Source organism: Wallemia mellicola (assembly GCF_000263375.1).
Source record: "Wallemia mellicola CBS 633.66 unplaced genomic scaffold WALSEscaffold_15, whole genome shotgun sequence".
Classification (NCBI taxonomy): Eukaryota; Fungi; Basidiomycota; class Wallemiomycetes; order Wallemiales; family Wallemiaceae; genus Wallemia; species Wallemia mellicola.
The window spans coordinates 1-26,331 of NW_006531972.1; the positions used below are offsets into that span (position 1 = coordinate 1).

At 36.2% G+C, this 26,331-nt stretch overlaps 18 protein-coding genes across 18 annotated transcripts; 7 read left to right on the plus strand and 11 right to left on the minus strand.

Annotated features, from left to right (window-relative positions):
* Positions 1 to 614: 614 nt before the first annotated feature.
* WALSEDRAFT_54912 (hypothetical protein) lies at positions 615 to 2,707 on the minus strand. The gene is made up of 6 exons (XM_006959120.1): positions 2,316 to 2,707; positions 1,853 to 2,264; positions 1,590 to 1,798; positions 1,292 to 1,539; positions 959 to 1,235; positions 615 to 910 (listed from the first exon to the last, which is right to left on the minus strand). The coding sequence occupies exons 2-6, from the start codon at positions 2,073 to 2,075 to the stop codon at positions 680 to 682; spliced, it is 1,188 nt and encodes a 395-aa protein (XP_006959182.1). The 5' UTR covers positions 2,076 to 2,264; positions 2,316 to 2,707; the 3' UTR covers positions 615 to 679.
* WALSEDRAFT_33110 (ubiquitin-conjugating enzyme) lies at positions 2,078 to 2,764 on the minus strand (the record flags this gene model as incomplete). Its single annotated transcript, XM_006959121.1, has 4 exons — positions 2,078 to 2,264; positions 2,316 to 2,544; positions 2,591 to 2,717; positions 2,762 to 2,764. The coding sequence occupies 4 exons, from the start codon at positions 2,762 to 2,764 to the stop codon at positions 2,117 to 2,119; spliced, it is 507 nt and encodes a 168-aa protein (XP_006959183.1). The 3' UTR covers positions 2,078 to 2,116.
* Positions 2,765 to 2,888: 124 nt separating this feature from the next.
* WALSEDRAFT_69577 (hypothetical protein) lies at positions 2,889 to 3,278 on the plus strand (the record flags this gene model as incomplete). Its single annotated transcript, XM_006959122.1, has 4 exons — positions 2,889 to 2,901; positions 2,952 to 2,995; positions 3,047 to 3,139; positions 3,186 to 3,278. 4 exons carry the CDS (start codon positions 2,889 to 2,891, stop codon positions 3,255 to 3,257), a joined length of 222 nt encoding a protein of 73 aa, XP_006959184.1. The 3' UTR covers positions 3,258 to 3,278.
* WALSEDRAFT_60780 (hypothetical protein) lies at positions 3,275 to 3,815 on the minus strand. The gene has a single exon (XM_006959123.1). It carries the CDS (start codon positions 3,802 to 3,804, stop codon positions 3,304 to 3,306), a length of 501 nt encoding a protein of 166 aa, XP_006959185.1. The 5' UTR covers positions 3,805 to 3,815; the 3' UTR covers positions 3,275 to 3,303.
* A 12-nt stretch (positions 3,816 to 3,827) lies between these two features.
* WALSEDRAFT_69579 (T-complex protein 1 zeta subunit) lies at positions 3,828 to 5,772 on the plus strand. Its single transcript, XM_006959124.1, has 5 exons — positions 3,828 to 3,849; positions 3,900 to 4,071; positions 4,115 to 4,150; positions 4,202 to 4,387; positions 4,436 to 5,772. Coding segments are annotated over exons 1-5 (1,629 nt in total). The 5' UTR covers positions 3,828 to 3,847; the 3' UTR covers positions 5,669 to 5,772.
* A 103-nt stretch (positions 5,773 to 5,875) lies between these two features.
* WALSEDRAFT_33112 (hypothetical protein) lies at positions 5,876 to 7,450 on the plus strand. Its single transcript, XM_006959125.1, has 5 exons — positions 5,876 to 5,971; positions 6,023 to 6,073; positions 6,124 to 6,633; positions 6,683 to 6,817; positions 6,865 to 7,450. The coding sequence occupies exons 1-5, from the start codon at positions 5,891 to 5,893 to the stop codon at positions 7,435 to 7,437; spliced, it is 1,350 nt and encodes a 449-aa protein (XP_006959187.1). The 5' UTR covers positions 5,876 to 5,890; the 3' UTR covers positions 7,438 to 7,450.
* On the minus strand, positions 7,437 to 7,912 carry WALSEDRAFT_57952 (hypothetical protein; the record flags this gene model as incomplete). The annotated part of the gene is made up of 2 exons (XM_006959126.1): positions 7,437 to 7,813; positions 7,859 to 7,912. 2 exons carry the CDS (start codon positions 7,910 to 7,912, stop codon positions 7,469 to 7,471), a joined length of 399 nt encoding a protein of 132 aa, XP_006959188.1. The 3' UTR covers positions 7,437 to 7,468.
* Positions 7,437 to 9,578, plus strand: WALSEDRAFT_60781 (hypothetical protein). Its single transcript, XM_006959127.1, has 7 exons — positions 7,437 to 7,821; positions 7,868 to 8,220; positions 8,270 to 8,334; positions 8,381 to 8,485; positions 8,544 to 8,998; positions 9,043 to 9,386; positions 9,438 to 9,578. Exons 2-6 carry the CDS (start codon positions 8,002 to 8,004, stop codon positions 9,120 to 9,122), a joined length of 924 nt encoding a protein of 307 aa, XP_006959189.1. The 5' UTR covers positions 7,437 to 7,821; positions 7,868 to 8,001; the 3' UTR covers positions 9,123 to 9,386; positions 9,438 to 9,578.
* On the minus strand, positions 9,438 to 10,446 carry WALSEDRAFT_69582 (hypothetical protein; the record flags this gene model as incomplete). Its single annotated transcript, XM_006959128.1, has 2 exons — positions 9,438 to 9,682; positions 9,728 to 10,446. 2 exons carry the CDS (start codon positions 10,444 to 10,446, stop codon positions 9,598 to 9,600), a joined length of 804 nt encoding a protein of 267 aa, XP_006959190.1. The 3' UTR covers positions 9,438 to 9,597.
* A 31-nt stretch (positions 10,447 to 10,477) lies between these two features.
* On the minus strand, positions 10,478 to 11,343 carry WALSEDRAFT_39429 (RNA polymerase Rpb6). Its single transcript, XM_006959129.1, has one exon. The coding sequence runs from the start codon at positions 11,114 to 11,116 to the stop codon at positions 10,844 to 10,846; it is 273 nt and encodes a 90-aa protein (XP_006959191.1). The 5' UTR covers positions 11,117 to 11,343; the 3' UTR covers positions 10,478 to 10,843.
* A 125-nt stretch (positions 11,344 to 11,468) lies between these two features.
* On the minus strand, positions 11,469 to 13,306 carry WALSEDRAFT_69584 (hypothetical protein; the record flags this gene model as incomplete). The annotated part of the gene is made up of 2 exons (XM_006959130.1): positions 13,264 to 13,306; positions 11,469 to 13,219 (listed from the first exon to the last, which is right to left on the minus strand). The coding sequence occupies exon 2, from the start codon at positions 13,215 to 13,217 to the stop codon at positions 11,469 to 11,471; it is 1,749 nt and encodes a 582-aa protein (XP_006959192.1). The 5' UTR covers positions 13,218 to 13,219; positions 13,264 to 13,306.
* A 173-nt stretch (positions 13,307 to 13,479) lies between these two features.
* Positions 13,480 to 14,600, plus strand: WALSEDRAFT_57956 (transcription initiation factor IIF, beta subunit). The gene is made up of 4 exons (XM_006959131.1): positions 13,480 to 13,553; positions 13,609 to 13,623; positions 13,666 to 13,725; positions 13,769 to 14,600. Exons 1-4 carry the CDS (start codon positions 13,503 to 13,505, stop codon positions 14,582 to 14,584), a joined length of 942 nt encoding a protein of 313 aa, XP_006959193.1. The 5' UTR covers positions 13,480 to 13,502; the 3' UTR covers positions 14,585 to 14,600.
* A 480-nt stretch (positions 14,601 to 15,080) lies between these two features.
* WALSEDRAFT_29363 (hypothetical protein) lies at positions 15,081 to 18,099 on the minus strand (the record flags this gene model as incomplete). Its single annotated transcript, XM_006959132.1, has 4 exons — positions 15,081 to 16,652; positions 16,700 to 16,852; positions 16,899 to 17,429; positions 17,479 to 18,099. 4 exons carry the CDS (start codon positions 18,097 to 18,099, stop codon positions 15,081 to 15,083), a joined length of 2,877 nt encoding a protein of 958 aa, XP_006959194.1.
* A 4-nt stretch (positions 18,100 to 18,103) lies between these two features.
* WALSEDRAFT_54919 (TFIIH basal transcription factor complex, subunit SSL1) lies at positions 18,104 to 19,734 on the minus strand (the record flags this gene model as incomplete). The annotated part of the gene is made up of 6 exons (XM_006959133.1): positions 18,104 to 18,184; positions 18,231 to 18,447; positions 18,493 to 18,850; positions 18,895 to 19,073; positions 19,117 to 19,565; positions 19,615 to 19,734. 6 exons carry the CDS (start codon positions 19,732 to 19,734, stop codon positions 18,173 to 18,175), a joined length of 1,335 nt encoding a protein of 444 aa, XP_006959195.1. The 3' UTR covers positions 18,104 to 18,172.
* A 95-nt stretch (positions 19,735 to 19,829) lies between these two features.
* On the plus strand, positions 19,830 to 20,724 carry WALSEDRAFT_60785 (hypothetical protein). Its single transcript, XM_006959134.1, has 2 exons — positions 19,830 to 20,116; positions 20,161 to 20,724. Exon 2 carries the CDS (start codon positions 20,322 to 20,324, stop codon positions 20,679 to 20,681), a length of 360 nt encoding a protein of 119 aa, XP_006959196.1. The 5' UTR covers positions 19,830 to 20,116; positions 20,161 to 20,321; the 3' UTR covers positions 20,682 to 20,724.
* WALSEDRAFT_60786 (hypothetical protein) lies at positions 20,713 to 21,550 on the minus strand. The gene is made up of 4 exons (XM_006959135.1): positions 21,444 to 21,550; positions 21,295 to 21,397; positions 20,879 to 21,250; positions 20,713 to 20,831 (listed from the first exon to the last, which is right to left on the minus strand). Exons 1-4 carry the CDS (start codon positions 21,544 to 21,546, stop codon positions 20,750 to 20,752), a joined length of 660 nt encoding a protein of 219 aa, XP_006959197.1. The 5' UTR covers positions 21,547 to 21,550; the 3' UTR covers positions 20,713 to 20,749.
* Positions 21,551 to 21,588: 38 nt separating this feature from the next.
* On the minus strand, positions 21,589 to 25,301 carry WALSEDRAFT_54922 (hypothetical protein). The gene is made up of 6 exons (XM_006959136.1): positions 24,844 to 25,301; positions 23,685 to 24,732; positions 23,549 to 23,636; positions 22,676 to 23,502; positions 22,081 to 22,625; positions 21,589 to 21,999 (listed from the first exon to the last, which is right to left on the minus strand). Exons 1-6 carry the CDS (start codon positions 24,884 to 24,886, stop codon positions 21,725 to 21,727), a joined length of 2,826 nt encoding a protein of 941 aa, XP_006959198.1. The 5' UTR covers positions 24,887 to 25,301; the 3' UTR covers positions 21,589 to 21,724.
* WALSEDRAFT_54923 (ribonuclease H-like protein) lies at positions 23,478 to 26,273 on the plus strand. The gene is made up of 4 exons (XM_006959137.1): positions 23,478 to 25,322; positions 25,369 to 25,508; positions 25,556 to 25,714; positions 25,758 to 26,273. Exons 1-4 carry the CDS (start codon positions 24,955 to 24,957, stop codon positions 25,883 to 25,885), a joined length of 795 nt encoding a protein of 264 aa, XP_006959199.1. The 5' UTR covers positions 23,478 to 24,954; the 3' UTR covers positions 25,886 to 26,273.
* Positions 26,274 to 26,331: the final 58 nt, after the last annotated feature.

Sequence of the window (26,331 nt, forward strand, 5' to 3'; positions counted from 1 at the left end):
TATCAAATTCTTATCGGATTTACCACAGTTTGAGTAATAATATCTTTGAACTTTACTAATTATGATCAAAGATAATTTTCATAAAATATTTATGTTCGTGTTTCACATTCCTTCCAGTGAATAATTGTATCATGCGACGTTCCAAATTTCGTCACTTTTCTGATCGGTCATGAATACCTTACCCTACCACATCTCAAATGTTGAGGCCATAAGACGACAATAATCGATGAAACATTAATATCAGCTGACATATCATTCCATTGCTGATCATCATAACTCATATTCACTTGAACGTCGGTCATTCTTACGCCTATGTTTATACAAGTAGACTAATCTTCATGATGCTAGGACGTGATTGATAAAATGCAATTTGTATTATGTCTAGTTAAGACTTATGACTCATTCCATCATATTGGTAGTTTACTACAGGCCTCTACTTTAAGCGTGCGGTTGGTGAAAAAGTGCTAATGATGTACTTGCTTTTCGAGATGAGTAAATAAGTTTGGATGAATTATACAGAACCAGCATGTATCAAATTATTTTATCGCTCAAATACTTTAGTTTTAGCACTAAGTGATGAAATGATGAAATACAATCAGTCGTTGCGATCTTACAAATTACATTAGCATCTTAATACAAATGATTAGAAAATCAAATTATCTGTTGCATCTTACTTATCTTACTTATTCCTATGACGCTTTTTATCCACTTGCTCGTAATGTTCCGGTGATTGAAATTTGGATATGTTAGTACTAGCAATTTCTGGACAAGCTTTTTCTAGTGCTTGCATGCGTAGACGTTCAGGTATATTCTTCCAGTAGCTAGTTTCACGTGTACCTGTAAGTATGACACCTCCAATAGCTTTCTGAGCGGTAACAGCGGATTTTGTGTTTGCAAATCGAACAATAGCCTAAATTATGGTAAGAAAGTACTATTGGCTTTTTTAATATAAGCTTACTGTACCTATAGCCTTGACGTACTCAATGTAAGCAATGTCGTTCTCATCAACAACCTCAATTAAATTTGATCGCAGTGTAGGTTTGTTCATTAGAGGATCTAGATCGGTTATCTCCAATACACATCCTTCAGGGTAGTCTAGTTGACTATTGGACGATGTAATGTGTTTAGTTTGGTTGCTATTACCCGTTTCTAATCGCGTTTTACGTAATCTATTCTCGGATTTTAACTTAGCAGAGAAAGCAAGATACTGATCTTTTAATTCATTCCAACGTGGACTAGTTAGATTGTCGTTAGAGTTGTAAGTTTCTTCAAAGAAAGAACCATAACATACTAATGTAAAGATCGTATTGGATGATTGGAATTCCACGGCCACTGACTGAGTACTGTTGATACGGACTCCATGTCTGACAAGGTCACAAAAACCATTCGTTTATATGTTCCTAATAAATTAGCTTTGTTATTAGAACTATTTGCTGATCGTAATACTGGTAGCTCCACAGCCTGTATTGAAGAAGAAATTCTCGATTTTAAGTAAGAAACGAGATCGCTATAGTCAGATAAATTGGAGGGAAGACCTTGCTATCGTAAATTAGAATCATGAATCAGTAGAGAAGGCGATCTCGACGCACGATGTAAACTTTAAATTGATCTAATTCTACTTGCGTAAATTCAATGTTCTTGGACCGCAAACATATACCCTTATCGTTATCTAAAATGCATTCTAATCCAAATTCTGGGAATTTCTTTACGTAATGAGCAATTAATTGCTGTTGACCTCCTAAAGGTTTATTTTTATTCAAGAAAGAAGTATGTTTAATCAAATGACAAATTGAAACCCCTTAAAAGAAGGATATAGGTGAATATGAAATATGAACGCCTGATAATAACTCACAATGATCATGAATTTGTATATGATGGTGAACTTGAGGGTGATTTATAACATTAGCCGGTGTCAGAGCGAAAGATAACCACCAAATAGCATCCTTGGCTTGATCATCTGTGTAATTTGATAAATTTGATGATGTAGAAGTATTTAAGGATAAAGAATACAAATCATTTGATAGATTATTACTAATATTTTGTTTATCTTTGAATTGCAAAGATCGTGGTATCATTTAAAGGATCAAATGCTCGAATTTATACAATGATATACAATTTATTCGTTAGAAGACTGACTTTCTTTTTCTTCTTCTTTATCGAATTCGTTTGGATCTATCCAAGACCACTCCACCGTCTGTCTAACTCTTCGTATGTATTCCTTCATATTATTCGAGTATAATGATGCAGCTTCACTATTAGCTGGACTATAGGTAAAGGATATAAGGATGTATATTAAATAAACTATAAATACTTACCTATTTGGATTCGGATCGTGGAGTAATGATTGTATAGAAGTGAGTACTGCTGCAACGTCGTACGTAGGTGACCATCTATTCTGAAGGATATCCAAACAAAGTTCACCATTAGCATAAACATTAGGATGAAACATTTTGCTTAGAAATTTCACGCTTGGTGGCTTATTAGGATATTGTTCATCAAAGTTCAATAAGAGTCTGAATGTACCATCTTCAAATGGCGTCTCCCCTGTAGTCGTTATTAGAACAATAGAGATGAAAGCTATTGAACTAGCCTGGCCCAAATATTACTGCGTTCCAGATCATAATATTATCACCACATGGTGCGCCACTTACACCACCAGGTGGATCACTAGAAAGTCTTTTGAAGTCTCTAATCAATCTTCTTCTGCTAGCTGTAGACTATAGACTGTGAGAAGTTTGCAATTTACTATATGACTACTCACCATTCCTGATCGTTTATAAGAAAAGGTGATAAAAATGTATTATTAGAATATAAAATTTATACGTAATTAATATAGCTTTTATATAATTGTCACAAGATTATTGTTTTCTTCACACTGAACAATCTATATGAAGGATAAAGGTTAGTAGTGGTTATACTAGAATTGGATTATATCGTTAAATATTGTATAGAAATTAACAAATTAGAAGGATTCATTAACGTTCGTCCTTCAAAAGTTAGTATTTTTTATCAAATTATGAACTTATAACTGATAATGATAACGTAGGAAGAATTAGTTGAGCGAAACATTCTGAAGGATTCTCAAATTGCGCCTTCTTTGTTATCAAAGCAAATGGAATTAGAAAGGCATCAATTAGAGGTGAATAAGTTTTAAGACATTAGATTTGCCACTCAAAGTCTAATAGGACAACCTAGATCATGCAGTATCTCATAGACCTACAGCTGAGGAGCTTCAAGCTAGAGGTATATTAAAATGAAATGCATGATACAGTACTTGACGTATATAATGATAATTATAATGATCTATTTATCTCTATTTATTCTATCTTTAACTTGACGCATACGCGCTACAACCTTTTCACTATTGGGACCGATAGCATAACCCCTTCTTTGTAATTCTCTCACTAAACGTGGTGTAACACCTGCAGCGAGTGCCAATCTTGGTGGTAAAAACAAAGTTTTATGAATACCATACGCTAAAACAGCCATAGCCCATAAACTGTTACGCTCCTCTTTTGTGTTCTCATCCTTCTCAGAATCTTTATCAGTGTTAATACCAAAACAACTGAGCAGTTTATCCTCTAAGAGTTTTACTTTATCAGCACCTATAACATTAACAGCCGTGAATGCTATTGAAAAATCTAATACAGATATAGCGCCGTAAACTCCAACGGCCACCCAACCATATTTTTGTGATAACTGCTTAAATCGTTGACCTAAAGATTGAGGTGGTGTTCGTGAGTATCTTCTTGATAAAAATTTATTATAATTTAATATATTTTGTCTGAAATTATTTCTAAACATTATTCGAAGACAAAAGAAGAACGCTTGTTCAGCTACACTCAAAATGTAGGGAAAAAAAATAATAACCCATAGTAAATAACGTTAACGATATAAAGGTCTGGTGTAGAATTAATTAACCCACAAGCTGAGAGAGTACGCAGAGCTCAAGCCTTGGCTGTCAATACCGCAGGTTCTATAGGTTTAGCAAACGTAGTCAAGTCAAACTTAGGCCCTAGAGGTACTATTAAAATGTTAGTCGATGGCGCAGGAAATCTTAAAATGACCAAGGTAACTTCATTCTCTTTAAAAGAAGCTTATTGATCTATTATAGGATGGTAAAGTTCTACTCTCTGAAATGCAAATTCAAGTAAATAATCTATCTTGCTTTATAATCGCATTTGTCTAACTTATTATTTAGAACCCAACTGCTGCATTAATCGCTAGAACGGCTGTAGCACAAGATGATCAATGTGGTGATGGAACTACTTCAGTAGTTTTATTAGTAGGAGAATTACTTAAGCAAGCAGAGAGAGTTGTTCAAGAAGGTGTGCACCCACGTGTCATAGCTGAAGGCTTTGAAGTTGCCAAAAAGGAAGCTTTAAGCGTGAGTCTAAATCGTTAATACTCATTGATTCCTTTAACTATTTGAAAGTTCCTTGATGATTACCGTCAATTATCAAATTTGGACAGAAGTACACTCATTAACGTCGCTTATACCTCTTTAGCAACAAAATTACATTCTTCTTTAGCTCAACAATTAGCAACTTCAGTCGTCGACGCCGTTTTAACTATTAAACCTTCAACTACAGACAACCAATCACTTTTGGCTGATCCTATCGATTTACATATGGTTGAAATTATGAAAATGCAACACAAGACAGATACCGATACGCGTCTTGTTAAGGGTTTGGTTTTAGATCACGGTGCTAGACATCCAGATATGCCAAAAAGAGTCGAAAATGCTTACATTCTTACATTAAACGTTAGTTTAGAATATGAAAAGACTGAAGTAAACTCTTCATTCTTTTATAGCTCAGCAGAGCAACGTGAAAAGCTTGTTGAATCTGAGAGGAAACACGTTGATGCAAAGTTGAAGAAGATTGTTGAATTCAAGAACTTCGTCTGTGATCAACAACTTGATGACAAAGTAAAGAAAAACTTTGTTATAATTAACCAAAAGGGTATTGATCCAATGAGCTTAGATATTTTAGCAAAGAATGGTATTCTTGGTTTACGTAGAGCTAAGAGAAGAAACATGGAAAGATTACAACTCATTTGTGGTGGTACTGCACAAAACTCTGTCGATGATTTAGCACCTGAAGTACTAGGATATGCTGGTTTAGTTTATGAACACACTCTCGGTGAAGATAAGTTTACATTTGTTGAAGAAGTAAAAGATCCAAAATCAGTAACGCTCTTAATTAAAGGACCAAATCAACACACAATAAACCAAATTAATGACGCATTGAGGGATGGATTGAGAAGTGTAAAGAATGCTGTTGAAGACAATTGCTTAATTCCTGGTGCAGGTGCATTCGAAGTAGCCTTATCTGCACACCTTTCAGGCCCAGTAAAGAAAGCAACAAAGGGTAGAGCAAAATTAGGTGTAGAGGCATTTGCGAACGCCATGTTAGTTATACCAAAAACATTAGCTGCTAATGGTGGATTCGACATTCAAGATGCGATCGTTGGATTACAAGAAGAGCAATCGGAAGGCCATATCGTTGGATTAGATCTTAAATCTGGTGAACCATTTGATCCAATCGTTGAAGGTGTTTGGGACAATTACAGAGTAAAGAGACATATGTTAGCATCAAGCTCAGTCATCGCTGTGAATATCTTGTCAGTTGATGAAATGCTTAAAGCGGGTAGATCAGCCAAGTAAAACGAATAAATAAATGATCATTCATCGTATTTTCTTTTTAAAATATAGTAGATGTGTTTTAGAAATCTGATTATAAAATACAGAGAATAATAAGAATAAAATTTAATAAAGAATAGATATTGAATTATTAAATAATAATAAATAAACTAATAACTAATTATTATTATAATTTATCAAAGAGATTTGAAAGCACTTACGCATCCTTTTGACGTAACTACCAAGATGTCAACAGAGCAGAAGCAAACGGTGGATTACACGAAAGAAGTAGACGCTTTATTAAGCGAATTAAGAAATGATGATGACGTGAGCTTGCAGTATAAATTGCTATACTCGTAATAACTAACGATTCATTAGATTAGCCAATCAATTGATAGAATATCAGTCTTAGAGAAGAAATCTAGAAATGTTAGTACACTTTAATATATATCATCAAATATAATTAACTATTTGTAAAGGCAGCTGACTTGAAATCCACAACTAGACTCCTCGTAAAGGCGGTTGAATTAGCAATTCACCAACGTAATACTACAAAATTGAAGGAAATAGTAACCAGTTTCTCAAAAAAACATGGTCAAATGCGTACCGCTATTGTCGAATTAGTCAGAGCTGCTTCATCGATATCTGACGAAGAACAAACTGAGGTTTATACATTACAAGGGAGTGAAAGGGAAGATCTCATCCAATCCCTTAGAGTTGTTACAGAGGGTAAAATGTTCCTCGAGGCTGAAAGAGCTAGATTAACTTATATACTCGCTCAAGTACTTTTGGCACGCAATGAAACGCGTAAAGCTAGGGACGTTTTAGCTGAACTTTCAGTAGAAACGTTTGGCTCTTTAGATAGACGCCAGAAGACTGAGTATTTGCTTCAACAAGCTTTCCTCAACGCACAAATCGGTGATTGGATGCAAATGAAGATTGTTACGAACAAAATCAACACCAAGTTCTTCCAAGAGGATAACACCCAGGTTAGTATACGCTTAAAGAAGTTCCTTCGTTTTAACATTATCAACAAAGGAACACAAATTGAGATACTACGAGTACTTGATTAGATATGCAATTCACAATGATGAATACCTCAATGCTTGTAGATATTACAGGGAGGTTTATGATACTGAAGTCATTAAGAGTGATTCATCAAGATCAAAAGTTGTGAGTATTCCACGAGAAAGATTATTTAAATATTTAGACGTCCTCAGGTTTTAGAGAACATAGTGTACTTTGTTTTATTGGCACCTTTCAATCACGAACAACATGATTTACTTCACCGTATATTTAATGATCCAGTATTCAACACACCAAAACTTCAATATCAATATAATCTTTTGAAATGTTTCACAACACCTGAACTTATGAGATGGGCAGGATTAGAAGCTTTATATGGTGAAATGTTAAAGTCGACAGATGTTTTCAGCAACAGATCAACAGATGGTAAGGGTCAATCTAGATTTTCAGAGTTCCACAAGAGAGTTTTAGAGCACAACATAAGGGTTGTTTACAAGTATTACACAAAAATAACATTAAAAAGATTACAATCATTTTTAGAAGTTGAGGAGAGAGTAGTAGAAGAAATGTTGAGTAATTTAGTTGAGAATGGTACTATCTACGCCAAGATAGACAGACCAGCTAAAGTAGTAACATTCACAAAACCAAAGAAAACAGAAGATGTTTTGAATGACTTTACAAACAACATTGGAAGATTGTTATCGTTAGTAGAGACTGTAAACTATCAAATTGAGAAGGAGAAAGCAGTACAAGAAGCATTTAAATAAATTTAATAAAAAAAGCTATGAATTACAATTATTATGCAGATTGAGTGGATGGCTCGTGTAAATGTTGTGTCTCTTTCGGATGAATAACATCCTTCGCTGCTGCTGAAGGATCAGCAGGGTCGACTGAATTAGTACCAGGATCAAAATCTGGTGTATTAGCGTGTGTATTATCGACTGTACTATCGTCTAAGTTTAGTTTAGTTGAATTTGGATCACTTTCGTCGATGTTGATCACTTCTTTAACATCCTCATCGTCACTAAGATCTAACTTAAGGTCTTTATTGTGTACCCAACGTTTAACTTTTAATTTAGAGTTTGGTACACTAGTTACTGGTGCTTGAACCTTTTCAAAGTTATGACAAGGTGAATTTAGTTGCTAGTAAAGTATTTATATAAAGTTATGAAATAAATTAAAACTTACTTGGTTCAGATTATAATATTGCTTTTGCATATTTTGTAAATACCTGCTAGTCATTTTATTCTATCTTGATTATCAACGTTAAAGAGATAGATAGATAGGTAGATAGATAGGTATATAGATAGACACTATAAATATATATATAAATGGATTCAATTTTAAAGCAATTCGCTCAATTAACACCTTTAAGGAACTTTAATTGGTATTTTAATAATAATCAGCTATACGATTTACAATCAGATTTCATTAAAATTGTTATAAATAATGAAACATTAAATAAATATCCACCATCAGTTGATTATAAGTTCAAATTCTATAAAGTACTAATTCAAAAGCTTGAAACTGTACTTGAAGATGACGAAATGGTAAATATCCTAATGTAATCTTTCATTTTTATCTAACCATCAATATCAGGAAGTTGCAGAAGAAATCTATGATGAATTCATGAAAGCCTTATCTGAATCTCAATCAACTAATGGGTATGTTTATTTTATTCCATCGCAATTTTAACTCATTCTTTTAAAGTCCACCCAAATCAACATACAAAACATATTTTTATGGATCAGACTCAGTCACTTTATACGAAGATCAGACTACTATATCGAAAGGCACAACGGGTTTGGTTACATGGTGGGTTTATAGAATAATGAATAATTCCAGGAACGACCTAATCTAGTAAACATTATAGGGTATCTGCCCAGTCATTATCAGAGGACATCTACAATGAAGATAGTGATATTCATAAAGCATTGAAATCTGCTAATCGTGTGTTAGAGTTGGGATCAGGATGTGGTTTAGTCGGTATGGCAATATCGAAAGCTTTTAAAGATCTGGAAGTATTCAGTACTGATGTTGATGATAATGTTTTGTCTAGATTGGAAAGTAACATAAGTTTGAATAATATAAATAACAATAAAACGTTAAAGCTGGATTGGTTTCATCATAATTACTTAATTAAACAATTACAACCAGACATAGTAATAGCGGCTGACATAATTTATGATGATTACCTCTTTGATCCCCTAATTAAGGTCCTCGAGGAATCCTTACGTGTCGCTCGAAAAATTTTCATAAGAGGTGCACTTAGAAAACAAGAAACTTTCGATCTATTCGTTACTATGTTAAAGCAGGCAATGAACAATTGTGAGTAAATTATATAAAATTGGTCATTCTCAATAATATCACAGTTGATATCATAATCAAGACAATATCCACTGCGCAAAGATCAGATTGTGACATATACGAAATCCTGATTGGCGGGAATTGAAAACCGAACGTAATGAAACTGGTGTACCTTTTAAGATGTAAAATTAAAAAAAGAAAAGGGGGAGTGACCTATGATGAAATGATCTCGATAGTTCTCGTCCCGGCCAAGTTATGGTATATTTATAACGTATTTTCGAGTTGTTTTCATTCAACAATGAAATCAGCATTAAAAAAAAGTAGGAATGGTAAGAATCTGCGGGTCAGGTTCTTATTAAATCCACTAGATAGATCATTGAACAAGGGATATGCAGATGCAGGCATCGGAGTTAGTTAATTTAAATTCATGCATTGCATTGCATTCTAACAAAGATAATAGTATACCCCTTACTGTCAAATTTGTGATTACAATCTAAGGTATCAATCAACTCCAAGATCGTCTTTGCAACCTATGTTAAGTTCAAGTATACCAAGCTATTACGAGTATTATAACAATATAGTGAACTCTATCACTAGACCGCAAATGTATTATTATTAAGTTATTTATTATTCATGAGTTTCAAACCACTTGTACGTTTTGTTAATCTATAAAGTAAAGCAGTTGTGAAAAAGCTCAATGAAAACCTAAAAGATGGTTAAAAAATAAAGTAAATATAAGTTCTTACATACCAAGTCAGAGCGTAAATAGCGTGTTGATTTCTTAATTCAATTTTAGATGGTCTACCTACAGGTATACCATTTAATAAGTGATGATTTGGTAAACCATCATAAATTTCATCAATTAAAACATCATCAATAGGAATATTTAATCTTTGACTAAAGTGATTAGCTATTGCAGGTAAATCAACCCAAAACCATTCTCCTAGCGAAGGATTGTTATTTGGTGTGAAAAAGTTTCTCTTTTGTGATAATCTCAGCATACCAGTTATATCAACATATTGATCTTTCAAATTTCTAAGATAATTTTCAATTTTATCATTAGATAAGAAACCTCTATTTATCAAGATAGTTGAAGCACCTTTTCTCAATAAAGGTTGTATTAAATGAATACCAGTTTCACCGTTGAAAATTCTAGGTTTAACTTGTATACTATCGGCAGATAAAGTACCAGAAGTGGATACTTTTCTGTATTCGAATTCGTCTAACTTTGTTGTATCGATACTTCTAGGTAAAGGTAAAGCCTCATAGTTTAATTTTTCATCTAATTCTTCAATTAAGTTTAACTTCCAATCTAATCTTTTAACTTGCCAACAACCAAGGTAGAAAGTGAAGATTGGGATGATTGATAAGCCAATTAAACTAAACCTAGGTAGTTTAGATTTTTTATTTTTATTATTATTGTATATTTCAGGTAATTTAGTTAGATTTCTCTTTTTAAATATCATCATCGACGTTATGGATGAAAGTGGTAAAACAAAACAAATACAATCATTTAGGGAGACGTTTAGATTAATTGATAAGAATAATGACGGAAAGTTAAATGAGAGTGATATAAAGGATACACTATCAGAGATTGGTGTTGAATATAATGATAATTTACTGAAACAATTGTTGAATGATAAGGAAGAAATAAACCAATCAACTTTTATATCAAACTTCAACAATAAGTTTGAGCTATTTGATAAAAAGCAAGAACTATTAGACGCGTTTGATAGTTTTGATATTGAACAGAATGGTACAATTGATATCAAGAGTTTAAATGAATTTATAGACGTTTCTAAAATATCAATTAATAAATACACGACCAAGAATAATAACTTTAACTATAAGGATTTCTTAAATGACTTATTCAGTTATTAACTCCTGACACTTCCAATCCTCGAATGACCCATCGGGTAAGTATCTTCTAACAATTAATGGTACTTTATTAGAGCTCAACTCTTTGATAGCGATCTGCAATGGATCTGATTCTCCAACTTCTATAGGTACTAGAACAGGCGCGTTCATTGAAATTTGTAATGCCCTTGTACCTAATATTCTTGCTCTCTCATACTTTGTCATATATGGTGTTGTAACTCTCTCCTTATTTGGTTCTGTAGCTTTCGTAGCACCATTCATAACTTCACCGGAAGTGACGATATCTTCTTCCTATTGACTGTTTAATTGATAAGATTATATTTAGAATTACTTACGACAACTTCAGCTTCACCATCTGGATAGAAGCTAAGGAATTATTATCAGCTTATAGCCATTATATAGGATAAACCCACTCTTGGCCTTCTTCTACCTAATAATAAAGTAAATATAAATAAAATTTATATATTTATTTTATTTTTTTCCTTACCATTCCCTCGAAATCTTCATTATCTGACATCGATGCTGTATAGAACGAAAGAAATAATTTGAAATTTAATTTAACAACAAATGTATGAATAAAATAAAATTACATATAATAATAAAATTTATACTATTACTCTCTCCTCACAGAGAATAACCTCTTCAGCTTCTGTCCCATCTTGGACGTCTTCCTTTCTAGCTTTGATCCGCTGCGACGTGGGCTAGCCTCTTTTCTCAACTCTTTAATAGGCTCTTGATCAACGCCTTGTTGATTGCCATTATCTTGGAACCTTAGAGCTGGGAAAGGTGATAACTTTGGATCACTATCATAGAACTCCTTGTTCGATTGTATAGACGGTTTATTCTTTAATAATCTAAACGATCCAAATGACCTTTGTGATTTAATTTTCTTGTGCTTCCCAGTTTGCTCCGTATTGTTAGTTTTAGCTAGTGTCGTCATCGATCTAGCCAACTGAGCCTGTGATCCTGCATTCTCAGTTGAGTACGTAGCCATATGTATTTGAGGTTGTGGTTTAAACATTGACTCTCGTGTCTTTCTGTTACTAGTAGCAAGATAGTTCGATTCTCTAATATCAATTTGTTCAGTTAATGGTATATCTTCATCGATTTGATTATCGACAACTAAATCCAAATCATTAGTATTTAGAATTTCTTCCTTATTTTCTTCTTCATTGGTATTTATTCCAAATTCATCCACAAATTGTGGTCCGAGTAACTGTGCCAATCTATCCGGTCCAAGAGTCTTACGCAACTCATCTATATATGCAGAAGGTGTGAAATGAACTTGTCTTCTACGTCTGTTAGCTTCTTTGCTAGAAAGCGCATCATTATCTTCAATAACTTCCTCATAGATAATACTTTCATTATCATCATCACTTTCGACTTCAGAATGAGATGAATTTATATCAATTGAACGAGTAGAAGTGTTTAACATCCTTTCATACTCAAATTTATCACCATTTTCAGCTGATGATGGTGTACCAAATGAATTATTTGATTCTAAACTTGATTTTCTAGCTCTACCAGGAGTTGGTGGTACTAATAACAAATTAGTATCCAAAATTTGTGGTTGAGTATTTAGTATGCTATCAAATTTAGATATATCACCCAATGAGCTCCGTCTTTTGATTTGTGTTGGCGGATCATTCTTGAGTTCCCTTCTACTACCAAGTCTCTTAAGCATATTAGCTCTAGCTGCTTGGCGTGCATCATCCCGTGAACCTCTGCCACCTACTGCACCAGTGACTGTATTTGAGCGTAATAATCTCGAGGGAGGACGTTGATTGAGAAGGTTGTTAAGTTGACCAGTGCCTACTAGCTTATTGAAAGCGTTAACTCTCGCAGTAGCGGAGTTTGATCTATTTAGAAGGGAATTCCCATGTTTAGACAATAATTGATGTTGTAATTGTGATAAAGTTAACAAAGCCCTCTCCTGACGGCTTAAACGCTCGAGTTGAGTTCTCGGTGTATTCTCCATTATAGAGAAGGTGACTGTGTCGTTTCCATGTCGTACTTGAACTTGCTGACCGGTTTCTCTAGTGTCTTTAAGTAGGTTGTTACCTTCGCTGTCGTAATCTGAATCGTGGTATTCCTCTACAGGTTCGTATACTGTTGTAGAAGCGGGTGAAGAAGGTCTATCTTGGATGGGTTGAGTGGGCTGAGTGGGATGAGTGGGATGAGTGGGATGAGTGAGTTGAGTGGATTCTTGATCTTGAGTGCTTTCGCTCAGAGACTGCTCTCGTTGTTGTACTGAAGGTTGGTTGTGAGTGTTCTTAGATATGCTTGTACCTCTACGTGGTAGAGAAGCTGCTCTGCGTAGTTTATCAACAGCTAAAGCCCGTACGTTTGCTCTGTCATCCATATCTAATCAATGGTGAGTCTCTGACTAGACAATAACTACTACTGACATATTTTATTATATTTTTATTTGTAGAAAGACAATAACGTTCTAGTCAAACTGTCATTACGTCGATTTTGAAATAAAAATCGATAGTTACAAAATAAATAGTTCTCGAATTATTTATGATTTAGGTACGAAAGTTGTGTAATTGAGATCCATTATATTTTATTGGAATTTATTTATTTATATATTTATTATATATTTATATAGTCACTTACTACCCACCCTATACTAACTACTATCAAGATGGAACAGGATTTAAATAATCCTGCTATACGCTCAGAAGACATATCAGAGGTATATCTACCATTCGATATTAATCGTTATCTTTTTCTAATATCTCTCTTAATAGGACATTGGTACTGAAGTGCGTACAGCCTAACTGATCTCTATCATATCTTATAATTAGGTCTTCGCAGATGAATCAATAAGCTTTGATGAGAATGGCAACAAGGTTTGGCTTATAAAGGTTAGTCGCTCTCCCCTCACTCTCATACACTCACAATATCAAGATACCAAAATTCTTGAAAGAACGCTGGGAAAATGTCGATCAGGACGCTTTAGAATTAGGTACTTTAAGAGTATTCAACGACAACTCCGTCAAAGTTATCCTCCCTAATCAACAATACGATCAACTCACACCTGATCTCCCCAGAGAGTACACTCTAAACGTACATAAGCATACATCTGATAATAGCTATGTATTCGCTGAAAAAGAATCAGAAATTACCCAAGAACAGCAAAATGTTGCAAACAGTGGCGCTTTCACAAAGATAAACCCTCCAATAAACACGAAATTATCAGGAAAAATACATCATGAAGGCTCCCTTATTCCAGATTTAAATGATAGTTATAAACATATCATGAAGCAAAGACAACAGTCTGCTAGTCAACCTAAACGTACTGCCAAGATTTTGGAGCCAGAAGATACCAAATTGGCTTCTGGATTTAACACTGCATCTAGATTCAGCTCCTTCATTAAAACTGATAAATCTAAACAAAAAGGTGCTCAATTCGAAAGAGCGGCTAGAATGCCTAGAAATGAACTACTTGATTTACTTTTCAGTCTATTTGAAAGACAGAAGTATTGGAATATGAGAGACTTAAGATCAAGAACTCAACAACCATTAACATACTTGAAAGAAACACTAATGACAATCGCTCATTTAGCTAATAAAGGTCCATATCACGGACATTGGTACTTACAGGATGTCTATCAACGTGAACATCACGATAAAGTTAGACAACAAGCTGAATTTGAAAGGCAAGCAAAAGAAGAAGATGTTTTGGATAATGATGACATTGATAATAATGATACTAATGCATAATTTATTTATTTTTTTCATCGATTTTCGTCTTGATTATTTTATAATCAAATCTCAAATTTATAATTGCATTTGAGAATGCTATGGTTATTGTCTTATTTGATGTAAATTTCATATCACTAACTCTGGTAGCTGGTAAAATAGCATCCGAGTTATTTTGTTGAGCTTTTTGTCGCGTTGTTTCATCGTTCAATAATGATAACAATCTTGGTGTTTTTGTTGACGGATTTACACTTATATTAAATGAGGAAGATACTCTTTCTGAGTCTTTTAAAGTAACTTTACTAGTTTCTAATTCTGGATGTGTTGACAATTTCAATATCCACACTTCCCATTCACCGTCACTGGTTTTACGTAAACCTACGATACTGTCTTCGTAAGGCAAAACAACAAAATCATTAAAGCGAGCATCTAATGTCATTAGTGATTTAGTATGTACGCATTGCGAGCTTTTTTCTTCAACTTCATAAACTTATTAATCACTATTTGATTCAACTGTTTAATGTGACTTACCAGGTTGATCATCCCGCTTATCAGCAGCACTAACCCGCCGCGAAAACCCATGATTGGCGAGTGGATATCCATCAATATTTCCGTTCCCACTCCCACTTCCACTTTTTCTCGAACGATTCCTCAATAACATAGGTGTCGCATTGTTAGCAGTCGATGGGACCAACGTTGATGCTACATTTGTAGTTGTAGTCGACATCGTACCACCACAATCAATACAGCTATCTCCGAAATATATATCAACGAGATCAATATAGACTTTATGTTGTGTATTTCTAACAACGAACAATTGTTGTACGGACTCATCGTTTTCAGCCGATTGTATCAATTTGGTCCTCAATATTGGTTTATCAAGCGATTCTAATTCTGCTATCTGCTCACATTCCGTGCTCTCTCCAAATTCCATCAACTTAACAGATCCTTCTGGTGTTTGAAATACAACAAGGTTCTTTTCGGAGCCTTGGTAATTCAATTTGAGTATATCAACGAAGTTATCATAAGAATTGACATCTTCCCCAACAACTGTCAGCAAAGTAACCACTCGGGAAGGCCAGTCATAACTCATAATATATTGACAAGTTTTCATTTGTCTTTTCCATAGTATACGATCATTTTCAAGACTAATTACTGAAACATTTTCAAAATCCTCTGTTGTACCTATCATTGAAAACTCTTCAAAGGTACTAGTTGGCCAATACAAACCCCAATTTTTTGTGAACACTGCAACCAAAGCTTCTTCTGTTTCTTCATTTGAAAGCATATAAGGTGATCGTAAAGGTACGGATTCTTTGTAATCCTTACTTTTTTTAACGAATTTAAGGCTTCTAACACTATTATTATGACCAACATCTACCTGCCTCTTGAGTTCTTTCAATTCAGGATATCCACTTTGAAGATCCCATAGAATAATCTCACCACTGGAAAAGCCGGTAGCAACGTAGTTATCATTGCAAGCTACAGTTGTAACTTTATCCTTTGGTGATGAAATGAGGTAATAAGATTGTTCGTTAGTGTGTACTACAACATCATTCAAAAGTGTCAAATAGACTAACAACTTTGAACTAGTTTCCACCATAGCGATATCGGCTTTCCTATCAACAACTTGTGCATAACCTTCAACGTGTAATCTAGGCTTTTCTTGAGTAATTTCTTGCTTTCTCTGTTCGGCATCTAACTTCGATCGTTGTAGTTCGTGAAGTTCTTTGTCCTTTAATAAGAACAATAACAAGCAATACAAAGCAATGAGTGAAGATCCGATTGGCAAAACAACTATCTTCAATATCCAAAATAAAGCTCTAAACCGTGGTGAAAATCTTGAATACTTCTGATCATCCATCATCTGATACTGTGAATAAAATTTTGTGACGAACGTAGGTGATTGTATACGTAAATTTAAAGGGTCATTTGATGTCGACAGTTGAGACCATAATAATTCTATTGTATTATCCAAACTACTGGATACGTTTGATGGTTCTGTCGGCCTATTTCTAAACGCTTCTAAAGGTATCAATGGCTTTGAGGGTACTGTCAAATAATACAGAGTTCCCATAACCAATATAAGCTAATAATCAGGCGTTAAATGTCGTACAAAAGATCTTGAACACCTACAACTAACAAACTTGCGTTACGAGTTGAACGCGCTTTCCAGACGGCCTTTGTTGCAACAACCAGTGGATGTGAGTTGTCACCTGCATTCTTACTGTCGATGCTACCATCTTTTGGTGGTAATGGTTGCAATCCTTGGTGTATAAGATCAGATAGCTACCGATAATTCAAATTCCATCATAACTAGTTTTAGTAAACTCACCTCTAAACGTTGAATATCAACACTTAAGACAGTAATAAAGAAAGTTGATTGCAAGAAATAGTCTATTACGCTAACAACAGAAGCAAAAATACAGAATTCTCTGATTGTTCCCGGAATAACGTAACCAGCAATACCCAGTAAAGTCAAATCAGAAAGTACTGTCATACCAATAACAGGTCCCACTTTCGCCATACCTTGACCAACTCTTTCTGGAACAGGTAAACTAATAGAAGTCGAGACAATAGCCCTCGTGATAGTAAGCATATTTTCTACACCAACGACGACAATAACGAAAGGAACTACCGTCCAAGGAAGTAATCTAAGTCTCCATCCACATAGTTCTAACAATGATATGGACATTATTGTTGAAACACATAATTGTACGATACCGGTTATCGCTAATCCGAACCTCGAATGTACTTGGTTTAATCTTGATACTGAAATTGACACGTAGATAATAAATAAGGCATAAGCAATACCGAATATGTAAGGAACAGATGACCAATCGCTTTCAGTCAAATTATCACGTAACTAATTGAAGAAATCAGGCCATTTTATGCAAAAGAATAAAATAACTTACCTTTACTGAAATGGTCTTTCTCGTGCTTAAGCCTTTCTCAACTGACCATTCCCCTGTTGATGAGAGTGTATTTGACCACCACTGATCGTGATCTTCTGAAGGTTGAAAGAGTATTGTTGAAATTGCATAAGGATGTGATTGAAAATGAGTTAAAGTGTAAGATGATTGATTGTATTTTTCAGAATTTGGTGATAAAATCAAACATTCCTTATCAGCTGAGGAACGGATACATCGTGATATTGACAATGCATTAATTTCTTCGAGTAAAGCATCGTACGTTTGATCAAATGGGCTTATTATACGCTCAACTATCATATCAACTGGTGCAACGTTCGCTAGTTCAACCTTGAATGCATCATCGAGATCCCAAATCGAGCTAAATTCCAATGATTTAAAATCGTTACTATTCGTTAAAGTATTTTCTTCTAAAATATTCCAAAATGATGACTGCCTGCCTGATTTAGACCATAAAAGAACACCGAATGCCGGGTAGAATAATGCGGTAATCGCAAGTCCGCATGCGAGCAAAGTAGACACCTGATTTCTAGCACATTGTACACCTTGTAAATAATTTAAATGCTTCGTTATTTTCCGTACATTAATTGAGAATTCGCCGAGCATTTATGTTATCGATGATGATTGTACATCTAAAGAATGCATTTAATGTAATTTTACAATTTAATAACTTATAAACTTATTGACATCCCTATATAATTCATTAGATATGTCTGGATGATCTATAACCTACTCACTGGACAAACATGAAGTGTTTCGTGACAATAGATATCACATTCGCTACAGAAGTCATGCATACACTTTGGACATCTATACCTGCCTGTTGCGCTTATATTCGCTGACACAGTCGCCGCTGTCGGCGTTGGAAGTGTCATAGACTGGGCTACAGGTGGAAATACTTGTCTACATCCAAAGCATCTGGTATCACTAGTTTCAGTAATAGCTTGTGGGTTCCTAGAGAGTTAAGGAGTATTTACGTGTTTTTAACCTATAACTTACACTACTGCCCAGTCTGGTACAGGGAATAAGTGATGGTAAGATCGTGCAAGGTGCGGACTTGATACAACGACCAAATCACAAACGGCACAATCCGTTGGTATATCGCATAGCTTACTACCGCACCTTGGACAAATATAGCCTTGCCTTCGCAATTCCGAGTGGCATGCACATAGCGTCAGAGGCGCTGTGTAGGGCAACCTTACAGCAAATCCCATTTGCATTAGATCAGATTCATCCACTGACCCACCACCTTGCTCGACTGTATTTAAAGCCTTGGCTGTGTGTACTGCAGGTGGTGGTACTGTCTCAAATAGAACGTCTTTATAATGACCTTCATCCAAAGCAACAGATAATGTTCCTACGGTTTGTTAGTAACCAATTAACAGCATTTGACAAACTAACCACCTGTTTTCTCTGCTACTTCGCGTAAAATTCTAACTTCAGCAGCTAATGAGATTATATTAACGCGAATTTTATCTCTTATAAGAGCTCTGAGTGTATCATGAATATTTCCAGGGTCGCATGTTGTTAAACTACCAAAGACAACGACAATTTCACGTGATGCATGTGTTGGTAGATGTCTGATAACGTTAATCAAAGAATCAAATTGAAGATATTACTCACGCCATAGAAGCTCTAGCCATCTCTAAAGCGTTTTGTAATGATGGTTCACCATTTGGCTCTAATTTGTTCTTATTTTGAAGACTTTTAACCAAATCATGTTGACTACCGGACATTTTGCATATCCATTCAGCTACACCAGATCTCATACCTATCGCACCCATTTGTCCGATTGGATTTTGATCGAAATATTCCTTCACGTACTCTCTCGCATATTCTAAACTAAGTAAGAACCTATTTGGACGCATATCCCTGTCTGACATTGCTAAACTGAGATCTAAAACGAGTAGATTGTGTCTAATAATAGCCCTTTGTATAGGTATGCCGCCGTGTCTTCTTCGCCGTTTGTTTCGCTCGATGAAAGCATTGACGGATGTCGTCAACGAACCGGATTCATCCTCTGCGACGACGTCCCAACTACGTTTGTATTCAGATTCCCAGCTATAACCCGTCTATTGTGTATGTTAAAGATAAAGTCATAGGACGGAGATTAGAACGAACTTCTTTCTGCTTTGATTTGCTATTCGTTTGATCAAAATCGCCGTCGTCTGCGTCTAAGATATCAGAATCATCAGAGTTCTCATCGTATTCTTCGTTGTGCGATCTGCTATCCCTAGACATTCACCAGACTTGGTTGTTGATATTAAACGACCATCAGTGAAATGTGAGAAGCCTTTTGTATAGTAATATACACTAATAACTATACATAGGACGAGAGTAACAAATATTGGACGTAAAAGGACCTACTTAGAAGCTGGTTTTCCTTCCACTAATGAACCGGAAGAACCTCAACAACCACCTAACGTCTCAGCTGAGCCTACAGAGGGAAATTCAGATGCACCAGCCAAGAAAAAGAGAATACGAAAGTCAGCAAAGAAGTACAAGAAAGCTGCAGAGCGGGAAGAAGCAGAGAAGAATGGAGAAGACATCCCAGATAAGCCAGAGAAACCCGAAAGGTCTGAGAAGAAGAAAGCAAAACTTGAGAAGACAGCTGCTATTAAAAGTAAATGCTTTTCAACCTCTGTTAGCAAAACTAACAATATACAGAACACAGATCGAATAAACGACGTGAAGAGCGCATAAATCAACGACAATTTGACACAATTTGCTACGGATGCAGACAAAAAGGTCACTCAGTCGATAAGTGCCCTCAAACAGATAAGACAACTTTGTGTTACAGATGTGGTTCAACGCAACATTCGTTGAAAATGTGTCGCAAGCCAAAGCCTAAGAATGGGCCGGAGTTGCCATTTGCTAGTTGCTTTATCTGTGATGGCAAAGGCCATTTAGCTAGTCAATGCTCAAAGAACGAGAGAGGTGTATATCCCCGTGGTGGTGAATGCAAAATATGCCAATCAGTAGAGCATCTGGCAAAAGATTGTCCAACGCGGTCCGAGAAAGAAAAGCCTGCATTTGTTATTGGTACTGGAACTATCGGTGGGAATGCAGATGAGGATGATTTCCACGTACTTTCTTCCCGCAAGACTGACATAGAAAAGAAAGAAAAGGAAATCAAGAAAATGACACCTAGACCGGTCCAGCCGAAGAACAAAGTTGTCTCATTCTAATTGTAGCTAAATTATTGGTATTAAGTATGCATTTATAGAAGATTAGCATAAAGTTGGTATCGTATCATCTAGCCGAGGTAATACCAAATAGCAAACATTATAAGGAGGGTGCAAGCTGCTCCAATATAGAAAATAATAATATCTTTTGCCCTAAATACCAATAAATGCGTGAATGTTGATAAGTATAAAGCACTCACGATCGCCTCTCAATAAAACTAATAGCAGTTCTACCCAATCCTATACCATTTGCAGCATCAAGTAGCCTTCTTTTCGTACCTTTGAGAAAGCTGCGTTGATCGCGTAAGTTCTCCAGTATGTGGGCACCCTGAGCCAAGAAGGAGTCGAGTTGTGAATCCGCATTCCTAACGAAATCATTCTCTCTCATATTGAAGTCATCCCATTGACTTCTGTTTGGCTGAAATAGTGGATCCTGGTTGCGTGTCCGTATGTCTTGCCCAGCCATAAGATCAGATCTAAGGGTAGTCGTAGCTCTCTCACTAGCCTTGTTCTTAGATACTTCAAAGTGTTGTCTAAGGGATTTAGATTGTCTGCGTAGATCTGCGCAACGGCTGTATATATTAGTATATAGCACAGAATTGAAATGTAAACTAACGCCTCTGCTTTCTCCTGCTTAGCGCTGTTTAATTCTCCTTTTGAAAGTTGTTCGTAATCGTCTATTGTTCTATTCAAGGCTGCTAAAGAAGCTGCTATCTGACCTATGGCATGATCAGCAGTGCAGTGCAGGGATAATATTAAACACACCAGTTAAAGCATTTGACACTATACTGTTCTCATCGTCTAGTTTACTCAGATCTTCCTTTAATTTGTTTATCTGCCTAGTGGCTTGTGAGCTCACTGCATTCATAATGATAGTCAAGAAAAAAGAGCAGAACATACTATTAAAATGCAATATCCATTCAATTCAACAAAAATCTATTACAGTACATCATCAATAATTCATCCAAGTCGTGTCGCTGACTGGCAGGATGCGCCTCGTTGACCGATTATTAAATCAAACACCTCCATTATAAACTAGCTACAGGCTAAAACTCAGTGAAGGCTTGAGAAGTTACACCAGAGTATGAAGATTGTAAATCATCAGGAATTTCATCCTTATATCCTCCTACATTGTCTGCTGCGTCACGTAATCTATCAGATTGCGAGTATGCAATTGAAGATGATATGATTGATGGTGCTACACTACCAAGATCACTGCTGAGATCTTGTGATAAGACTGAACTAGCGTAATTAGCATAACCTCCACCATTTTGTTTCATCATTCTACCAAATGTTGGTGGTAATCCACCGAAATTAGAAGCTGGATTGTTATAAGCAGATATATCATTCAAATCGTAACTTGGTGTATCACCAGCGAAGGCTGTATTAGATGCTCTATTACTAGCCGCAGCTGGTATACCTGCACCAAGTGCCTCTCTCGCATTTATCTCAAATCTTCGTGAAAATGGATCAAGCGTTGCTTTATTCAGCGGTTGTCTTGGTTTGTTAAACCTTATCATTGACTCTTGTAAGTTATTAAGTGGACCTTCAACCAATGTCTTTTTCTCTTTAAAGTGTGTAAGCAAGTGGTGCCATAATGGATGTTTAGAAAGGATTTTTGGATTACCCAGAATGACGGCACCATATTTCGCTCTTGTCATAGCTACATTGAGACGACGTGGATCTGACAAGAAACCGATACCTTGATGTTCATTTGAACGAACGCAAGACAATATAATATAATCCTTTTCACGTCCTTGGAACGCATCCACTGAAGCGACTTCGACTTGATTGTAAAGTTCCTTTTTGAGTGCACCATTAAATTGCATATAGTTCACAATGTAAGAGCGTTGACCCTCATATGGAGTAACAATACCAATTTGGGCTGGGACAACACCAGCCTTAAAGAACTTGGTTACGATCTTCTCACAATTACTAGCTTCGGTTCTATACATCACGTTAGCATTTAATTATACAGACTTAATCTTACTACCCACCTGTTCAAGAATGAAGTACCAGAGGAAGAAATTTCCTCTTGACCAAGGTTCTGATAAAAGAACATTGGTGTATCTGGAATAGGCCAAGGAAAGTCAACGTTCTTTCTCAAACGTTCAGGAGCGGTGACACCATTTTGAAGAGTACCTTCGTAGAACATGTTTGATGGAAATTCAGACAAGCAAGGATGCATACGGTATTGAACCTGTAATCTAATAGGTCTATTACCGAGCATGACTAGTCTTTCAAATAATGATTGAGTTAAACCAGCCCTTGCGGCCTTCTTGTTCATTATAACAGGACCCAGTTGTTGGTGATCACCGACCAAAACAGCTTGTTTGCATCCCATAATTAATGGTATTGTACATTCCGGTTCTGCTGCTTGTGTAGCTTCATCAATCAAGACAGTGCGGAATTTCAACTTGCTGAGTCTTGGATCACCAGCACCGACACAAGTACAGCATATAACATCAGCCGCATTGAGAATTTCTTTCTCACATACACGTGTCAATGTCTTGAACTTACGTTCATCTGATGAAGATAACTCTCCTTGCTCGTTCTTCAACATGAAAAGCTTTTGTAATTCGATATGGTGAGTTGAGTTGGCGACTTGCTCGTGCAAGGTAAGGAAACTAATCGGTGAGTCTACTGCTTCCCTTGATTTAGCTGTTAATCTGACGGTCTTGAGTCCGGTTAAATGAATCTTTTCACAAAGCTGGTCAACCGCAACGTTTGATGGAGCACAAACAAGCACCTGTCCAGGGTTCATCTTTGACAGATGGTATACTACGGAGGCTGATGTGACGGTTTTACCAGTACCTGGTGGACCCTTTAGATTCATTAGAAGAGGACTTTATCATTTAGCAAAGACTCACTTGAATTAAGCTCAACGGCTTTTGTAAAACACTTTTGACTGCATACATTTGTGAATGATTCAGTTCTGGAAGATTTGGCGCAGAAAATCTTGGTCGAATAAGTTAGAAATGGTTACTTAAGAAGTCGATAACTCACTTCTTTGGCATCTGAGTGCGCACGACCTGTGGCTCCAAATCATGACCGAGTAACTTGTGATAAATGTATCCACTGACGGATTGCTCGTCGACTGCAAAAGTCTTCATTGCCAATTGCATACGATCGAATGATGTACTCTTCCAGACGAATTCAGCTTCAAAGCCATGTGTCATATCAATTGGAACACCATCTTGCCTGCGCAATTCAAGAGCAATTTCGTCGGATACGTTGTTTGGAATCTTGACAACATGCCCAATACCAGACCAATCTCTATCTCCTCGGTAACTCAAACGAAGTTCATCACCGACTGCTAATTTAACTTCACCTGATTCTAGCTTTGGCATAGAAAACCAGGCTACACGTTTTTGATTGAGACCAATATCCCAACGGACGATAAGATCTGGTTGACTTTGAGATTCCTTAAGGCGCTTATCAAAGTCAGCTTCTATTTTAACAAGTGGACCAAAAATATTCTGGTATTGATAGGCATCCTCGTAACGTAAGAGAATCGGCTGTGGTTCTTCGTCGACGCCGGGTCTATCGAGGTCTTCGAGGGTAGCGGCGCGGTCATCCTTCCAAAGTTCCTCGAGTCTATTGATCTGATTGTACGAAATTTGTCTTGCGCGGAGTTGTTCAGTCTCTGACGGTACTTTGACCAACCAAGTGAGGAAGCTGCGATCTTCTATAAGGGGAGCCCATTGTGAGGTGTCCCAAACAATATCACGTGTACCTGTCATAGCTGCACATGGCTGTCTACATAGGAGTACGACGACGGTGTCAGATTTGGCTGGAATGAAACCTAACATAAAGACATTCTTTGAACCACAGTTGTAACACTCAGGCTGAGTTTCTCCAAGTGGAGATTCTTGATGTAAAATAACCTGCTTATGTTTACTTCTAACTAAGTGGTTGACGATATGTGAGCCGGAAGTCGAACCTCTAGCATTACAGAACCACTTCTGACATATTTGACATTTCACAACACATGCTGGATTGTGAATACCACAATAATTACACGCGTGCTCAGGTAGATCGCCCTTCAAATCGTCTAAAACGAGATCGTCATCATCTAGTGGCAAGTTCAGCCTCTTCTGTAGGCTTTCTGTATCTTCTAGTTGTAAATCATTGAAGTTTAACTCATTTTCTAAATTATTTGTACCATAGCTGTAGCTGGACTGCACTTCTAAATGATCAAAGTCCATATCTTGGTGGTTTATAAGAAACGAGCAAGTCTGCGGTTTTGTTTGGCAGGATAAAGAATTTGTTAACTATGCCAAAAAAGAATTGGTACGCAGTAAAGTATGGTAAGCAACCCGGTATATACAAATCCTGGCCAGAGTGTCAATCACAGACTGCTGGATTTCCTGGCGCGGTATTTAAAGGATTTGAAAACTACGACGATGCTTTAAATTTCATAGCACGAGATTCTACAAAGAAGAAGGCTTCAGACACGATGAAGCGTAAAGCTGAGGATAGACCTGATATTCCTACTAAGAAGGGCAAATTGACTGATAATATGTCACGCGCTGGTATTTATGATGACAGTGCGGTTGTATATACCGACGGTGCATGTACAGACAACGGGAAGAAGAATCCTAAAGCTGGATGTGGTGTATATTGGGGTAAGGGTAGCCCATTGTATGTACTACTATATTATATTAAGCTACACACTCACTAGTATTAGAAACCTCGCTGAAAAAGTGCCGGGACCAAACCAAACGAACAATCGCGGAGAAATGATGGGATTTATACGGGCTTTAGAAAGATGTCCGGCTAATATAAAGCATTTGAGCATATATTCCGACTCGGAGTACACCATAAACTGTTGGTTAGCTAAGTAATCGCGAATACGTAACTGAATCGTACTTCAGGTCTTACCAAATGGAGGCAGGGATATGAGAAACGTAACTTCAAGAGCTCGTCTAATCCAAATGAGCCAATAAAGAATATCGATATGATCAAATACCTCTATGCTCTGTATGATAATCACACAGCGTCTATTAAGATACATTGGGTCAAGGGACATAACAGTGAGTGTTATATATTAACAGTTACTACTCTAACAACTCAAAGAACATCCCGACAATGAAGCTGCTGATGAGTTGGCTGTTGCAGGTGCTAAATTGCCAGCAAAGTTAGAAGAGGTAGACTGGGAGTCTTTGGCGATACTCTGCTCCTCCAGTGTAGATGATGTTTTGTAAGATTAGCTTGTATCAATATATCAATACCGTTCTTTTGTTCCTTTGAAGACGATATACTTGATAAGGAAAATAACAAGCAGTTCTACGATAAAATAGCTGCTGCAAACTATTCTCAGCATTCTAAATACTCATAATTGTACAAATGGAAACTTTTGATTGAGTGTATTGCCATACAATTTTTCTGAGGCATGACGCACTTATTGACTGGTATGAAGACGGGAAAATTCGCCTGTAACAAATTTCCTTCCATCATATTCCAAGCCAGATATCCTAATCGATCTGAGTCTAACCAGATTTTCCAAATTTCACCCGAATTGTGCATATCAGACACGGTGAAACAATGATAAAATAAATATCTATATTGTACTATAATATAATTACCGAGCATACTGTACAGTCCTATTGTCAATAACTTACACAGATCAAGCTCTTTGCGTGTCTGCATT

Bases quoted from the DNA above. Each gene is read 5' to 3' on its own strand.
- WALSEDRAFT_54912 (XM_006959120.1), bottom strand. From the start codon at position 2,075: ATGATACCACGATCTTTGCAATTCAAAGATAAACAAAATATTAGTAAT. The intron at 1,799-1,852 runs GTGAGTTATTAT...CCTTCTTTTAAG, and splicing joins TATACAAATTCATGATCATT to GGGTTTCAATTTGTCATTTG. The intron at 1,236-1,291 runs GTATGTTATGGT...CAATCTAACTAG, and splicing joins CCAATACGATCTTTACATTA to TCCACGTTGGAATGAATTAA.
- WALSEDRAFT_60780 (XM_006959123.1), bottom strand. From the start codon at position 3,804: ATGTTTAGAAATAATTTCAGACAAAATATATTAAATTATAATAAATTT.
- WALSEDRAFT_69579 (XM_006959124.1), top strand. The intron at 4,151-4,201 runs GTAAATAATCTA...CTTATTATTTAG, and splicing joins TCTCTGAAATGCAAATTCAA to AACCCAACTGCTGCATTAAT. The intron at 4,388-4,435 runs GTGAGTCTAAAT...ACTATTTGAAAG, and splicing joins CCAAAAAGGAAGCTTTAAGC to TTCCTTGATGATTACCGTCA.
- WALSEDRAFT_33112 (XM_006959125.1), top strand. From the start codon at position 5,891: ATGTCAACAGAGCAGAAGCAAACGGTGGATTACACGAAAGAAGTAGAC. The intron at 6,074-6,123 runs GTTAGTACACTT...CTATTTGTAAAG, and splicing joins TAGAGAAGAAATCTAGAAAT to GCAGCTGACTTGAAATCCAC. The intron at 6,818-6,864 runs GTGAGTATTCCA...AGACGTCCTCAG, and splicing joins ATTCATCAAGATCAAAAGTT to GTTTTAGAGAACATAGTGTA.
- WALSEDRAFT_60781 (XM_006959127.1), top strand. From the start codon at position 8,002: ATGGATTCAATTTTAAAGCAATTCGCTCAATTAACACCTTTAAGGAAC. The intron at 8,335-8,380 runs GTATGTTTATTT...ATTCTTTTAAAG, and splicing joins GAATCTCAATCAACTAATGG to TCCACCCAAATCAACATACA. The intron at 8,999-9,042 runs GTGAGTAAATTA...ATAATATCACAG, and splicing joins AAAGCAGGCAATGAACAATT to TTGATATCATAATCAAGACA.
- WALSEDRAFT_39429 (XM_006959129.1), bottom strand. From the start codon at position 11,116: ATGAATGGTGCTACGAAAGCTACAGAACCAAATAAGGAGAGAGTTACA.
- WALSEDRAFT_57956 (XM_006959131.1), top strand. From the start codon at position 13,503: ATGGAACAGGATTTAAATAATCCTGCTATACGCTCAGAAGACATATCA. The intron at 13,726-13,768 runs GTTAGTCGCTCT...CACAATATCAAG, and splicing joins ACAAGGTTTGGCTTATAAAG to ATACCAAAATTCTTGAAAGA.
- WALSEDRAFT_60785 (XM_006959134.1), top strand. From the start codon at position 20,322: ATGTGTCGCAAGCCAAAGCCTAAGAATGGGCCGGAGTTGCCATTTGCT.
- WALSEDRAFT_60786 (XM_006959135.1), bottom strand. From the start codon at position 21,546: ATGAATGCAGTGAGCTCACAAGCCACTAGGCAGATAAACAAATTAAAG. The intron at 21,251-21,294 runs GTTAGTTTACAT...TAATATATACAG, and splicing joins AAGCAGGAGAAAGCAGAGGC to CCGTTGCGCAGATCTACGCA. The intron at 20,832-20,878 runs GTGAGTGCTTTA...ATTGGTATTTAG, and splicing joins AGTTTTATTGAGAGGCGATC to GGCAAAAGATATTATTATTT.
- WALSEDRAFT_54922 (XM_006959136.1), bottom strand. From the start codon at position 24,886: ATGGACTTTGATCATTTAGAAGTGCAGTCCAGCTACAGCTATG. The intron at 24,733-24,843 runs GTACAAATAATT...ATCTCGTTTTAG, and splicing joins GCAGTCCAGCTACAGCTATG to ACGATTTGAAGGGCGATCTA. The intron at 22,626-22,675 runs GTGGGTAGTAAG...CGTGATGTATAG, and splicing joins GGTACTTCATTCTTGAACAG to AACCGAAGCTAGTAATTGTG.
- WALSEDRAFT_54923 (XM_006959137.1), top strand. From the start codon at position 24,955: ATGCCAAAAAAGAATTGGTACGCAGTAAAGTATGGTAAGCAACCCGGT. The intron at 25,509-25,555 runs GTTGGTTAGCTA...ATCGTACTTCAG, and splicing joins CTCGGAGTACACCATAAACT to GTCTTACCAAATGGAGGCAG. The intron at 25,715-25,757 runs GTGAGTGTTATA...AACAACTCAAAG, and splicing joins TTGGGTCAAGGGACATAACA to AACATCCCGACAATGAAGCT.